This window comes from Rhinatrema bivittatum, chromosome 7, assembly GCF_901001135.1.
Source record: "Rhinatrema bivittatum chromosome 7, aRhiBiv1.1, whole genome shotgun sequence".
NCBI classification, from domain to species: Eukaryota; Metazoa; Chordata; class Amphibia; order Gymnophiona; family Rhinatrematidae; genus Rhinatrema; species Rhinatrema bivittatum.
The window spans coordinates 215,346,285-215,362,462 of record NC_042621.1 but is presented as its reverse complement, the minus strand read 5'-3'; the positions used below and the strand labels follow the sequence as shown (position 1 = coordinate 215,362,462).

At 45.3% G+C, this 16,178-nt stretch overlaps 1 protein-coding gene across 1 annotated transcript in view; it reads right to left on the bottom strand.

Moving 5' to 3' along the window:
* PTEN (phosphatase and tensin homolog) overlaps nt 1-16,178 on the bottom strand; it is a 251,174-nt gene that overhangs the window by 112,366 nt on the left and 122,630 nt on the right. Inside the window, exon 3 of the mRNA XM_029609813.1 lies at nt 9,369-9,413. Within this exon, the coding sequence (XP_029465673.1) occupies nt 9,369-9,413 (45 nt within the window). The remainder of the gene's footprint in view (nt 1-9,368; nt 9,414-16,178) is intronic.

The window sequence follows — 16,178 nt, the reverse complement described above, 5'->3', positions numbered from 1 at the left end:
CACAGGGCATCGATGCTGCCCCGGGAACAGACACCAGGGACAGTCGGTAACTTACTGTAAACATATGCCGGGATTCAAGGCGGCTTGAGGAGCAACAGTACTGATGCTGTTGGTTCTACGATGTCATGCATTGTCCTCTCCAGTTCCTGCTCGAAAAATCGCTGATGGCAGGACAGGCTCCCAGAAGTTGTAACCAGATCCTCTTCGGAATAGAGAGGAGGATCAGTGGTGGGCATCGGGACCGGTGGACACTGTGGCATACCCCTGGCATCGATAGAGGACTAGCTCTCCTCACTATGGGAGTCACTTTGGGGGCATCACAGCAGAAGCTGGTGCATCCCCATGCCTGGCACTGTGCATAGACAGGGATGGATGCCAATGCTTCCTCAGTTTCCCTCTATGCTTGGATCGGTCCTTCCCCTCTGCCGAGGACGACGAATCAAACATCCTTTACCTGGAGGAACCTGACGACTTCGTTGGCCATTGTTGGACACAGGATACTGGGCTTGATGGACCCTAGTTCTCACCCAGAATGGCATATCTTATGTTCTTAGGCTCATTTACAGTCCCAAACTATGCAGTGCTTGTTCACCATGGAACGAATGGGGCCTGGGAAAGAATATTGGCAGGACGACTGACTAGTTAAGATGGAAATCCGTCACCACCTAAGGCAGGAACTTAGGGTGCGTAAGCAAGACCACCCTGTCATGATAAAATTTAGTATAAGGTGGATGAGTCACTAAAGCCTGAAGCTCGCTGACCCTGCGTGGTGAAGTGACCGCCACCAGATAGGTAATTCAGGTCACAAGTGCGCAGTGGCTCAAAAGGAGCTTTCATCAGCAGAGCTAACATCAAGTTGAGGTCCAGCAAGATGCCTTAGGGAAGGCTTCAATAGAAGCAGGCCCTGCATGAAACATACAACTATAAGCTGTACAGAGATGGCTGTACCATCTACACCATGGTGGTATGCCCCAATTACACTCAGATTAACTCTAAAAGTTGGTTTCCAAGCCAGCCTCCGATAGGTGTAGAAGTTAATGAAGCAGTATGTGTGTGGGGCAAGAGAATGGATCCAGGACCTTCTGCTCACACCACAAGGAAAACCTCTTCCATTTCAGCCTGTAGGACTTTCTAGTAGAAGGCTTTCTAGAAGCCACCAGGACCCAAGACAGATCCTCTGAAAGATCAAGTGGCTGCAGAAATCAACCTCTCAACATCCAGGCTGTGAGTGATAGGGTCTGGAGGTTGGGATGCCACAGCCTGCATTGATCTTGCGTGATGAAATCTGGGGAAGTCCCCAGAATGATCTGTTTCCATATAGCCAACTCTTGCAGGAGTGGAAACCAGACCTGTCTCAGCCAATGAGGGGCTATGAGAATCATAGTCCCCCTGTGCACACAAAGCTTCAAGAGAGTCTTCGCCACTAAGGGAACTGGAGAATATGCATACAGAAGACCTTTGCCCCAACGATGTGCAAGGGTGTCCGAGGTTGGTTTGCCATCTGACCTGTATAGAAAGCAGAACCGAGGCACCTTCCTATTGCACGGGGAACACGAACAGAACTACGTCTGGGCTTTCCCAGAGGCAGAATATCCAATTTGCTACCCCCAGTCCATGGACCACTCTTGGAGTCTGAAGGCTCGACTCAGCCTGTCACTTCCACATTCTCCGTCCCAGCCAGGTACATGGCCCTGAGCACCATCCCGTGGGACAGGGTCCACAACCAGCTCTAGACTGCTTCCTGAATCAGGAGGTATGGTCCCATGCCTCCCTGCCTGACATACCACATGACTACCTGGTTGTCTGTCTGGATCAGGACAACTTTGTTGGACAGCCGATCTCTGAAAGCCCATAGGGTGTACCTGGTCGCATGAAGCTCCAGGAAGTTGATTTGACAAGAAGGTTCCTGAGCAAACCAAAGACCCTGGGTACAGACCCCATCTACATGAGCTTCCCACCCCAGGGTAGATGCATCCGTGGTTAGAAAATTTGAGTGGGGAGACTCTGAATCAAGATACCCTGCTCCAGATTGGAAAGTACCCGCAATCAGGAGAGATGGGGTGACTGCTACAATCCTGGACGCTCTGAGTTGCTTGGCGCCACTGTGACCTCAGGATCCATTGTGCTCTGCGCATACGTAAACATGCCAAAGTAGTAACAAGGATGGTTGTGGCCATATGGCCCAACCGCCTCAACATGTACCAGGGCTCTGTGAATCTCTGCGGCAATTGTCCCCAAGGCGACAGCCCTCTGTCGGGGCAGAAAGGCTTTGGCCTGAGCCGTGTCTAGCAAGGCTCCTATGAAGTCCAACTGAGATAATGGGCTGAGATGGGACACTGGGTAGTTGAGAACGAGCCCTAGTGACTAACACCCAAATGGTCAACCGCATGGACCTGATGGCCCCTGCCTGAGACATGCACTTGACCAGTCAATCGTCCAGATACAGGAAGATACACTCCCAGTGTGCTAGGTGCGCTGCCACCATGGCCAGGCATTTTGTGAAGACACGTGGAGCAGATGCGAACCCGAATGGCAACACACAGTTCACAAAAGTGCCCTCTTTCCACCACAAATCTGAGATACTTCCTGTGACTGGGGAAGATCTTGATGTGAGTTATGCATCCTTTAGGTCGAGGGAGCATAGCCAGTCCCCTTTTTGTAAAAGGGGGATCAAGGTGCCCAGGGAAACCACATTGAACTTTTTTTTTTTTTTTAAAGAAACTTGCTTTAAGGCCCTTAGGTCTAGGATGGGACAGAGTCCTCCTGTTCTCTTTGGAATCAGGAAGTACCTGGAGTAGTATCCCCGCCCTCTTTGCCCTGGTGATACAAGCTTGACTACTCCGGCCGTTGAGAGGGAGGAGAGCTCCACTTGTAGTACCTCCTGATGTACTACCGGCCCCAAATGCGGGAACGGAGGGAAACTTGGCGGGACACCCAATAGATTCAATTGGTACTGCTGACGGACTATGGACAGAACTCATTGGTCTGAGGTTACACTGGGCCACTGGTTTGCAAAGAACTGCAGCCTGTCCCTGACTGGAGGGTCCATTTTCTCAGGTACAAACAACTGGCCTATGCTCCCTACGACCCAGTCAAAACCCCATCCCCAGAGTTGACTGAGGAGCTGGCAGGGTTTTTGATGCTCTTTGCTGCCTGGAACTGCCAAAGGAGCTCTGACTGGTGTTGATGGGATCGATGAGGTGGAGGATAGTACTTCCTCTAGTGAAAGAAAGACTTCCTTGGCCCGGGTCTCAATGGCCTCCTGAATGAGGATGGATCTGGAGTATTAGCGGAGAATTGTTGGAGGGATGCGGTGGTCCCCAAGTTGGGCCACAGCATCCCTCAACCTATCTCCAAGGAGATTCTCTCCAGTGCACGGCATGTCAGCAAGTCGTTCTTGTGCCTCCGGTTGGAGATCCAAGGCCCTCAGCCATGCCATTCTGCGGGCGCCCATTCCCATTACAAAGACTTGATACAGTCTCAAAAACATTGTAGGTATACAGACCTCATGCTTTCCACACTGCAGACCCTTGTGCACCAGCGACAGAGTGTCTTGCTGCTGTTGAGGCAACTGCTCAGCCACCTCCTGCACCTGCTTCAAGATGTCTGCCAAGTACTGGCTCATGTAGAACTGGGTAGGCAGCGATGCACGCAAAAAAAGCATGGTGTCCTGGAACCCCTTCCTCCCAACAGCATCCATCGCTCTATGGTCCTTTCCCGGGGGTGGGGGGGGGGGGGGGGGCCAAAGAATGGGTCAGAGAGCACTTAGCCCTCTTGAAAGTCTATTCAACCACCACCAACTGGTGAGGCAACTGACATTTATTGAATCTGGCATTCATCTGAACGAGGTAGACCTGTCCACCTTCTTAATGGGAGACACTATGAGGGGGTGGTCCCATATCCTTAGCAGTAACTCATTAAGGATCTTGTGTACCGGGACCATCACAATCTCCTAAGGATGCTCCATGAACTGGAGGATCTCTAGCATTTTATGCCTGGCATCCTCCTCTATCAAAAATTGTAAAGGGATGGCCTCTGCCATCAGCTCACAAACCCTGCGAACATTAAGCCCTCAGTTGGAGACTTTCATTCATCTGAAGGAAAAGGGTCTGATGGAAGTCCATCAGAGTCCTTGGAGGAGTATTCAACAGATCATCCCCCACAGGGGTCATAGGGACCCTCATCCTCACTGTATGCTACAGGGGATGGGGCACTAGGTGCTCGGCTTACATTCAGAGGTGCAGGCACTGGTAGAACTGGATGAGGGGGCTACAGGTCTTGGTGTCTCTGCCAATCTCGGTGGAACTTCCTCCTCTGAGGAACTGGCAATAGCCACCATATTGGTAGGGGGTGGTTTCAGTGTCCCACGGGCATTAATGCTGTGAACAGACACCAGTGAGCACAATGAGCTTCTCCAGAAGCAGTACAAGGATGGGCAGCACCGGCTCCAGTGCCACCTGTGCCACAGGGCCAAAGCCCTGCAAGCACCCGATCCACTGCCAGCTGGACTCTGCGCTCCAGTTCCTCCTCAAACGTTGCCGATGCCGACTGGATGGAAGGAAGGGTGGCCAGATATTTGGACCCGTGAGGGGGATCAGCAACTAGCACCAGGACAGATGGTGACCATCGCAGATCCTGGGCTTATAGAGGATGGGCTCTCCATGCCACGGGAAGCTTTTGGGGCATCGTGGCAAAAGCTGATGCATCCCCTTGGACCAGTGCTGATGCTTCTTAGGCTTCCCTCAATGCTCGGCCCAGTCTTTCCCAGGTGCTGATGTCCAAGATGACAAACCGGAGTCCTCGGCCTGGTGGAAATCAATAGCAGTCGATCTCTGGCACCTGTATCCACCAGCGGCATTGACAGAACATACTGTCCCACCGATGTTGATGGCGTGGTGTCCATCGGTGCAGCTCCAAGGTCCTTCAATGTCGATGACTTGGATTTCCCTCTACCCCAAGAGCTGATCTATCTTGTTAAGTCGCAGCAGACGACCCTTTGGGATCAGTGATAGACATGGTCCTTGGGAACAGAGGTAATCGGCGAAAACCAGACATGGCCATGACGGGGTGAAACAAAAGGGCCGCAAAGTTGAAAGCGATGGCAGTAGGTGTCAATGGCCGGTGGGCACAGAGGCACCACCACCGTGGGGGGAAATCAACCATGAAAGGAAACTTACCTGAAATGTCGAAAACCCAGACTAGGGACGCTACAGGAAGGCACAGATAGGAAACATAAAAGCAAACATTTTTCCACAAGGCAAAAAACAGCCAACGTGAGCTCAATCATACCGCGAGGTTTACAGCCCCGCAGAAAATAAGAGACTGAAGAGGGACCACACATGGTATAGGGCAAGCTCATGTGAAATTTTGACATAAGTTTTCCGTATCAGGGCTCCATCTGTAGTCACTTATCTGCAAGGACTATGATCCTGCTTGTTCTCTGCGAATACTCCTGCCCACCTGGCCAAAATGGTTAGCCGGACTGTGAAATGCTAAGAGAAATTAGGGATGTTAACCAAATTGGTAGTGCAGTAATAATGGGAGATTTCAATTACCCCAATATTAACTGGGTTAATGTAACTTCAGGACATGTTAGAGAGATAAAATCCTTGAAGCAGAGATTCTCGATGCCACTTCGAAAACATCGAAGGTTGAGCAGACCCAGTGTTTTCCCACACTTTAGACCCTTGTGCACCAAGTTCTGGAGGGTATCCTGCTGCTGTTGCAGCTTCTTGGCCACCTCCTGCACCTGCTTCAGGATGTCCTGCATATACTGGCGATAAGCAAAGCTATCTGAAACACTTTCTTCCCAAGGGTATCCATTGTCCTCTGATTCTTTCCCGGGAGTGCTGAGTAAATGGGTCCAAAAACACTTGGCCTTCTTGAGAGCAGATTCGAACATGACCAATTGGTGTGGCAGCTGCCACCTGTTGAATTCAAGACCCTTCTGGACAAGATATATTGCATCCGTCTTCCTATTCATGACAGCCACCAAGAGGGGTTTTCCCCACATCCTCATCAACTCCACTGGGACTGCCATGATATCCATAGGAGGCTATATGTACTAGAAAATAACCAGCATCTTGTGCCAGGTATCCTCCTTTATCCATAACATAAATAGGATGGCTTCCGCTATTAACATGACAAAGCCTACGAATGAAATGTCTTCCTAGGGAGATTTCCTTCTGCCCTTGAGATGAGATGGTCAGAGGGGAGGCCATCAGATGAATTGGGATCTGAAACATCTGAGGAGCCTCCCCCAACCAGGGGCCATACGGATCATCATCCTCATTGTCATTCACAGGGGACAGACCCCTAAGTGCTCTGTCCCCGAGGCCACCCCAGTCACTGGGGGAGCTTTCTCCTCCTAGGAACTGGGGACGTCCACTGGATTGGTTGATGGCGGCTTTGATGCTGCCCTGAACACAGACACCAGTGAAGGTATCTGTAGCAGTCCAATGAGCACATGCAGGGATTTGAGCAGCGGCTTGAGGAGACAGGCACAGACACTGAGGCCTTGAGGTGCCTTTTCCACAGCCTGCTGTACTTCCCTCTCCAGCTCCTCCTCAAAGATCGCCCTCGCCAAGACAGATTGGGATCCAGGAGACATGACCAGACCCTCTGGAACCAAGAGGAGGATCAGTGGCAGTCACCAGGACCAGTGGAGGCTCAGAGGTCCCTCGCTGTCGATGGCTTGATCCTTCCAGAGCCTGAAAAGCTGGTTCATCTTCTCTAAACAAACCTGGCATCCTTTTGGAGTCATCTGGATGCACATGCTACAACCCTGAATGTCATTCGATGCCCCCGGGCAGAGGACACATCTATCATGGGGATCCATGAAAGACATAGTCCTTGGCAACAGAGGGCATTGCTGGAAGCCCTTCGATGACATCATTACAAAAGAAAAGGGACACAACTTCCAAATTGATGATAGCAGCCGTTGATGGCCGGTGGACACCAAGCGCACTGCCACGTCAAGGGATCAAGTGAGAAAGGAAACTTACCGAAACGTTGAAAAACCTGGCAGACATTGAGAAGAGAATTGGGGGGACCCTGCATTGACCATGCGATCCCAATGGTGCAAAAAACTTTCAGAAAACAGTGAGAACGCCAAAATATTCCAGAAGGAGAAAAGATTTTTAAGAGACTAAGCTTCGCCGTGAGACACTGGGCTCCGTGGAAAAGAAGAGACTGAGGGTACATCACATGGATGCGAGATATTCTGCATGTTGGAGCGTGCTTAGAGAGGCTCAGTCAAAGTTCCAGAAACTTTGACATACGTTTTGCGTGCCAGGCTCCAGCAGATGAGGTCACCCATGTGTGAGGTCTGCCAACCCTGCTTGTCCTTGGAGAATCTGTGATTAGCTATCTAATACTATATTTCCAGCGGGAGAAAGCAGGAACCTTACTAATGAGCTTCTGCTTCTACTCATGTATCATCTAACCCATATTTCTCTTTCAAGTTGTTTGCTTAGAATTATACATAAAAATAAAATGTTTAAAAGCCACAATATTACCTAGAAAAAATTCCCAAAACCTACCAAATCATATTTATTCAAACAATTGGACTTGTGCTTTCTTGCACATTTTAATGCTGTCTAGAGCACAGGTAATCATGTTAACAGCACTGGCTCCACGGAGGTACAACACATCTCTACTGTACCATCCTAAGCTATATTATTAATGTGAGTTCATGTGTTGCACATAGCTTCTTTTTTGATCATTTGTTCCAATAATTTTATATTTCTTATGCCTTCTCAACTCCTCTCATCTATATACTCAGGGTTTATGGAAAACCATACCGTAGACACACACACACACCTCTCTTTCTCTCTCTAACTTTTATTGAATTTATTAATTGCACATATCCTGGGCTATGTACATAAAACAAACAACAGTAAACACTAAATCAAAATCAACAAAAACAAAAGATCTCAAAAAGACAACAAAGACCATCTGTGGACTTAGTAAAAAGCTTGTCTAAACAGCCAAGTTTTTAGCTGGGTCTTAAACGTCTGAACACTGTCTGCTGTGCGTAGGGCTTCTGGGAAATAATTCCAAATAATTGGAGCAGCCACAGAGAAGGTACAGTCTCTGGTTATGCTCAGCCTGGCATGCAAGGAAGAGAGTACATATAGCAAGCTTTGTTGTGTAGAGCAGAGCTGACAGGACGGACAATAAAGCCATAGAGGAGCATTGTTCCAGGGTGAGGTATCAAAGGAAATAAGATTAAAGGTGATCTTTGCAATTGTATTTAATACGTTCTCCTATCGGAAGAAGCCAGTATAAATCGGCGAGTACTGGGGAGATGTGCTCACGCTTGTTGGTACTGGTTCTCTCTCTCTCTATATATATCTATGGATATATAAAATTTTTCAGTAATATCTAAAATAGGAGCAATATACACAAAGCAAGACATTTCTTGTAATGCACACACACCTGCATTTAACCCAAGCAGTGTAAACAGAGCTCAATTGCTATACACAGAGGTACAAAACTAAAATACATTTATGCTGCTTTTTTCTGTACACAACACATCATTAACGCATAAACAGAAGTCCAACAGTTAACTGCATTTCAATTTACCTCAGGGTTACTGGTTCTAAAAACAGGCACTAGTCCAAGTCATTTAATATTTATTTATTTGCAGCTTTTATATACCGACATTTGTTTAGTAACATCACATTGGTTTACAATTAAAATAACGAGTAGCAACAACTGAGTAATTGAACTAGATAAGAGTAATAAAGCAAAAACGAGGCTAATTACAACTACAGAACAGTTGAAAGCATAAGAAAATACACACTAGTTAAATCAGAGATTAAGCAGCAGAGCAAACGCATTTAAGAAAGGTGGTAAAAGAAAGGTCATAGTACAGAGAAAAATAATAAATGTTACAAAGATGAGCAGATGACTGCTGCTATAGTGGTTAGGAGGAAGATTATTAAGGCCTTGCTAAAGAAAAGAAGGCTGAGAGGAGGTACAGAGGGGAAATGTCCACTGCTGTTGTGAGGATGCAAGAACATTAGGTAAAAGCTTATAAGAAAAGCCATGTTTTAAGTTTTTGTTTATATTTTTTTGGGCATGATTCCTGACGGAAGTCAGGAGGCATATTGTTCCAATTTGACGGCCCAGCTATGGATTAAAATATGAATTAAAAGCCATGAAACTACACCAAACTTCAATTTAAACTCATCAATTCACATAATCTATCAGTTTTCCCTCAAATTTCTTGAACTGTTTCAGGACCAACATTCAGCAAAACATTATCTGCTTGTCCTTAATTATATAAAAATTAGTCACTTTCACATATAAGTTATTTTTCAAACAAGTTATTCTGCAAAGTATGCATATGAAAATATACTTACAGATTGTATATCTTGTAATGGTTTTTATGTTTTGAATCCAAAAACCTTCAAAAAAGAAAAAACTCATTAACATGATTTCAGTTTTGCCTCCTAATTCACTACCTTACACACTTAGCATATTCTTTGTTATTCTTTACTGATGAGCGTGCAAGCACATAACTGTCAATCAATGCCCCAAAAGTAGAAGCCATATTTAAAAATTTAAAAAACATTTAGTTCAGTACTACCGAAAAGGCAATTCTACATAGAAAAAAAGTTTCTGATAAAATTAGTTTTAGTTCTTTATGTACTAAAAAGGCAACAAATGGGTTGGTTTTTAATGAATATTAAAAAATCTGGATCCCAACCAGGCCATAAAGCAAAGTTGCATATCTGTAGTAAGATTATTCTGAGGGCATGGCTTGCCCTGGTCACAGCGTGCCTTTATCTACACCAAGGATGAGACATTAAAAGGTCATGCAAATAGATATGCTTGAAAATCAATACTCAAAAAGGATAATGCTGCTAAAGAATGTGTTTCATAATTTTGGTTACTTGGATTATGATGATCTGAGTAAAATCTAAACTACTCTTTACATTCTTATCAATTAAAATTTAATAAATTGATAAATATTCTGAGTTCCACAGCATGTATACAAAGTACACATGGTCTTTAACATACTTAACTACATACTTTTTCCAGACCTCCTGAAGTGTAGAACCAATATTTGAATTTATTTTTGCTTTAGCTTTTCAGGATTTTAACAGCTCATGTTTCTTTTTTAATTTGAACAGCATGCCCTACCATGACTAACTTAACTCCTTATGGCAGACATGTAAACACACGTTGTCAATGTTAAGCATAAACATGACTTTGGTAATTTCTTATTGAATTTTGCCAAGTGACAGTGCAGATACAATCGCTGGAAACTGTATGGCCAGTTTCAGCCAGGCTCCTATATGAAAGCATCTGCATAACCATGTTTGCATTAAGGCTTGAAGCATCACGTGAATTATGGTAACCTCAGAAAAATGTCTACTATAAATCAGTTCGACCGATTTTGACACTAACTTTTGCAAAATAACTAAAATGTACATGCTTATCTCATACTAGATTTTCAGACTACTCTTGAATTCTGCTATAGCATAGCTACTGACTCAAAAATTACGCTTTGTAATTAATGGCATGCAAATAAGCATGTATCAGTCCTTCCTTTTTGGATCCACAACAAATATTATTGGAAATGTTTACTCAGGTATACAGAAACCCATGTGTTTCCTGGACTTAGTGTTTCACTGGATTTCAGGCACCATGTTAAGCATTATAAGCATGGCACAAATAAATAGCCCCTGCAGGCTTTACCATGATGCAATATTGCCTGTGACTATGAACTTCAGTTCTAAGGTGAAGAACAGTCAAAGGACAATTATCACATGACAGAGCCTGCAAATGATTTTTTTTTTATTTGGTTTCCTAACAGCTGCAATGCATAGGATGATGTTGGTAAAGTTACAACAGGTTGTGACCATAGTTTGATGTTCATTAAAATATGTAGCTAATTATTTGCCCCAGGCGCAAACATTTTTTTTGGTTTAGAAAACATTCACTTAACCTGAACCCATTAACACTGATGAACAAAACTGAACAGAAAAATCATGGTTGAAAACTTTCACATTGTCTTAGTATTTAATTATACACATTTGATATTCTGCCTTTTTCTACAAATGGCCTCAAGGCAGATTACAAAGCAAGTTTTAACTAATAGTTAACAGTACATTGGTCTAAGGACATTTACAATCACAGTTGATCAAATTTACAATGACTAGCATAGAGGCCAAGGTGTGTATAACTTATCGTCCTTATTCTTTGATTTAGGTAGATAGGTTGGAGAGACTGAGCACCTCTGCCAAGGGACATGAAAGGGAAGGCGAGGCCAAAGAGGGTTTAACTCACAACCTATCTGATTAAATTGATTAGGTCAGGGGTGGCCAACTCCCGTCCTCAAGAGCCACAAATAGACCAGGTTTTCAGGTTATCCATAATGAATATTCATGAGATAGATTTGCATACAATGGAGGCAGTGCATGTAAATCTAACTTATGCATATTCATTGTGAATATCCGGAAAACCTGGCCTGTTTGTGGCTTTTGAGGACATGAGTTGGCCATCCCTGGATAAGGTGAAGTCAGAAACAAATGTAAATCCCCAGTTGATGGGCAGGATTTTGAATGTAGTTTTGGCCTCTCTTGCTATACAGAAAAGTCACTAATAAGAATGATGTTCATTGTTGGAACCACTGCATTTGGCATGGAAACGGTTATGTTCATATTTACGTATTCCCTCACTATGCGTTTATTTACTTCCCATATAAGGTAATGCACGGTTCATACCGGGTTCCCAGGCCACAGGCTTCATGTTTTGGGCACATCAAGGTATTACGCAGCTGGGCCATGTTTTGGATGGGAAGGGGGCGCTACTCCCATTTGCCAAACTGAGTGCTCTATACGCCCTGCGACCCACTCAGGTCTTCACATACCTGCAGCTCCAGCATTATGTGGGCTCCTTATCATTGGAATGTAAGGCGCCGGCGGTTTTTAAGGTAGTGAGTGGGATTCTACGGCTGGAGAAAACAGCAAAACTGACCTTGGTCGAAGCACATAGGGGCTTGAAGAAATTAGTTCTAATGGCCCGGGGGGGCCAACTGGCAGAGAAGTGGAACTGTGACGGGGTATTCAAGGTCTCCCCGGGACTGATTCAGACAGGGTTTCACCAGATATCACGGGTTTCCAGTAATTCCTCTTACTGGGAGATGCAATATAAGTTTCTGTGGAGGGCTTATTTATCTCTGAAGCTACTACCGTGTTTCCCCGAAAATAAGACAGTGTCTTATATTAATTTTTGCTACCAAAGATGCACTAGGCCTTATTTTCAGGGGATGTCTTATTTTTCCATGAAGAAGAATTCTCATACATTGTTGAACAAAAAAATGAACATTTATCATATTCTGAATAGTTGTCTGGTTATGCTGGTTTGTGATGACAACTAACTGTGAATCCTGCAGGGTAAAAAAATCACAGCTGCATGCTCTGGTGTTCTGTGCGACGGGCAACCTCCCAAATAAAAACTTTGCTAGGTCTTTCTTTCGGGGGAGGTCTTATATTTAGCAATTCAGCAAAACCTCTACTAGGTCTTATTTTCGGGGGTTGTCTTATTTTCGGGGAAACAGGGTATGTAGGGTAGGCTTGAGGGAGACAAGTCAATGTACGAAATGTTATGTTGACTCTCGCACTTTATCTCACTCCTTTTGGGGTTGTCCAGAAATCAGAGGCTATTGGGCTGCTATCACGGCCTATCTGGGGAACCTGTTGGGCACTCCTGTTCCCCACTCACATACAGTTCTTCTATTTGGTTGTAGAAGAACCAAATGTTCTTCTGTGGTTCGTGGGCAGAATCCCACTTATTAATTCAGAAGGCCTGCTTTGTGGGGAAAAAGCTGATTTTGTTGCATTGGAAAAGTGCAATCACGCCCTCCCATTGGATGTGGAGGAATGCCTTCCATAAGTTACTGCAGTTGGAAAACAGCCTCCAGAACGTCACCGCTCCATCAACGTAAATTCTTAAAGATTTGGAATGTTTACATACAATCTCTCCCACATAAAGCATGAAGCTTGATCCTCAATGAGTAACTGCCCACCTTCAGGAGTTTTGCTACCCCGCTTGGATTGTATTGTATGTTTGGCTTCCCTTCTTAGCAGCCTATGTGAAACTTGATTATCAATATCCATGATAACTGGGGTAAAAAGGGGGGGGGGGGGCGATGGAGGCTGAGAGGGTTGATCAGTGAGGGGGGAAATAAAATTTGTATATGCGCTCTCTGTTACCATGTGAGATTTCATGTTCCGGGATGGTACTAGAGTACGAGCCTCCCTGGTTGTATGTTTTCCTTTGTCTATGCTCAGTAAAAAATTGTTTAATCTAAGAATAATGTTCATTGCAGGATCAGTTAAGCTTTGCTTCTCAAATACTGATTTCCAGCTGCATGCACTGGAATTTCCTTGAGGCTTCAATTGAAGAATTCAGGAATTCTTTGAATCAAATATAAGAATGTTATCTCAATGATGCATTGAGCTTTGGATCAAAATGGAGTTTTTATAGGTATTATCACTATAACAGAAATCTTTAAGGTCCACTGACTCAAAATCCACCAGTACTGGTAAAAAAAAAAAATTTATGTCATTTGTAGGCAGTGAATCAGATTGTGTGTGTTTGCAACTGACTATAACACTGAGGATTTGATAGAGATTGCAACCTTTAAGGTGAGAATAAATTAAAAGCAAGTCCCATTTAAATTTTGATATGATATTAAGGTTCACTGGTAATAGAATTCTTAACTTTCTTAAATGAAGTATGGCATACATGATCTGGCCAGTCACATTCACTCACTGCTTCTCTGACCTGGTAATATTTTGCATAGATTCATAACCTAAATAACTTTTCCTACACCTCAGATCAATGCCAATTATTAAAACGATGGATGTCATAATGCCTCTGTATCACTCCATGGTGAGACCGCATCGTGAATACTGTTTGCAATTCTGGTTGCCGAATCTCAAAAAAGATATAATTGCACTGAAGAAAGTGCAGAGAAGGGCAATCAAAATGATAAGGGGCATGGAACAGCTAAGGCATTGAAAGGTTAAGGAAGTTAGGGCTGTTCAGTTTGGAGAAGGCACAACTGAGGGGGGGGATATGATAGAGGTCTACAAAATAATGAAAGGACTTTAACAAGTTAATGTATATCAGTTATTTACTATCTCAAATAGGACAACTAAGAGGTACTCCATGAAGTTAGCAAATAGCTCATTTAAAACAATTCGAAGTAAAATTATTTTTCACACAGCTCAGAGTGAAGTTGCTTACCTGAAACAGGTGTTCTCCTAGGACAACAGAATGTTAGTCCTCACATGTGGGTACCATCATCCGATGGCGCCCAGCACGGAAAACTTATGGCCCAGCATGCCACTATCCATGTGTCCACGTGGGGTCTATCTTTAGTCTCTTAAGTAGATCATGAAAAAATAAAACAAACCAAAGGAATCCGACTCTATGGGGTAGCAGGCGGGTTTCCTGAGGACTAACATCCTGTTGTCTTAGGAGAACACCTGTTACAGCTAAGCAACTTCGCTTTCTCCTAGGATAAGCAAGATGGTAGTCCTCACATGTGGGTGAATCCCTAGCTTCAGGCTGGACCTAAGACCAATGGGACCAACACACACCAAACTAGATGCCAACGGGCACAACAGAGATGTTGTTGGTAACATCAGGAACAGCCAGAACCCAAAATGGGGCCATAGGTAGGAAGAGTTGGATTCACAGCTGAAAAAGATTTCTAGGGACAGACTGGCTGAATCTGCTATCACAACGGCTGTCCCTGTCCAGACAATAATAGGCCGCAAAGGTGTGGAGAGAACACCATGTTGCAGTCTTGCAGATCTCCCCCATGGGAACTGCACGCAGGTGGGCCACAGTAGTGGCCATGGCCCTAACAGAATGAGCTGTGATGTGGCCCACCAGTTACAGCCCTGCCTGGCCATAGCAGAAGGTGATGCATTCAGCTAGTCAAGTGGAAAGTCTGCTTGGTAATAGCCATACCCAGCCTGTTGGAGTCAAAAGAGAAACAGCTGGGCAGATTGTCTATGGCCTGCTGTCTCATCCAGGTAGAAGGCCAAGGCCCTTTTACAATTCAGTGTGCGCAACGCCCTTTCCTCTGGGTTGGAATGAGGCCTGGGGAAAAATGGGCAGGACAATGGACTGGTTAAGGTGAAATTCTGCAACCACCTTCGGCAGGAAATTAGGGCGCATTCGTAGGACCACCCAGTCATAGAAAAACCTTGTGTAGGGAGGATAAGTCACCAATGCATGCAGCTCACTGACCCTGCATGCTGACGTGATCGCTATCAGGAATATGACCTTCCAGGTCAAATACTTAACAGAGGAGCGCAGCGGTTCAAACGGCAGTTTCATCAACTGTGCCAGCACCACATTTAGGTCCCAGGACACTGCGGGGGCCCATAGGGAAGGCTGCAGTTGAAGCAATCCACGCATGAAACACCCTACAAGGGGCTTAACCGAGAGGGGCGAGCCATCCACCACATGGTGATCACCTATGGTGATCCTTCAGCTGTGCGACTGCCTCCTTGACCTTGTCACCAAACAGGTTATCGTCTGTGCAAGCCAAGTGAGCTAGCCAGTCCTGCACCTCTGGATGAAGATCTGAGGCACGAAGCAGGCAAGACGCGCACCAAAATGCCTGCCTCTGCAACTCGACCCGCTGTCTCAAATACGTCATAGGTAGCACATACCTTGTGCTTCCCACACTCCAGGCCCTGCTGGACAAGCCTACTGAGGCTGCTGCGCCAGGCCATCCGCAACTTCCTGGACTTGTTTTCAGAGACTGTGACTATATTGGGTCATATACAAAAGGTAGGAGGCAATACGGGCCACCAACATGGAGCCCTGAAACACTCTCCTACCCATAGCATCCCATGCTCTGTTGTCCTTACCAGGAGAAGCAAAGGCATGGTCTTTCAATCACTTTGCCTTTTTCAGCACAGATTCAACTACCACCAATTGGTGGGGAAATTGGCACTCTCACGCCCCACGGTCTGCTGTAAAAGGTACACCCTATCAGCCTTCCATTTCACCGGGGCTACAGAGAGGGGGTGCTCCCAGAGCTGAAGAAGCAGCTCCCTGAAGATCTCATGAACAGGCACCGCTACACCTCCTTCAGGGGTCCATGAACTGGAGGATCTCCAGCATCATATGGCAGG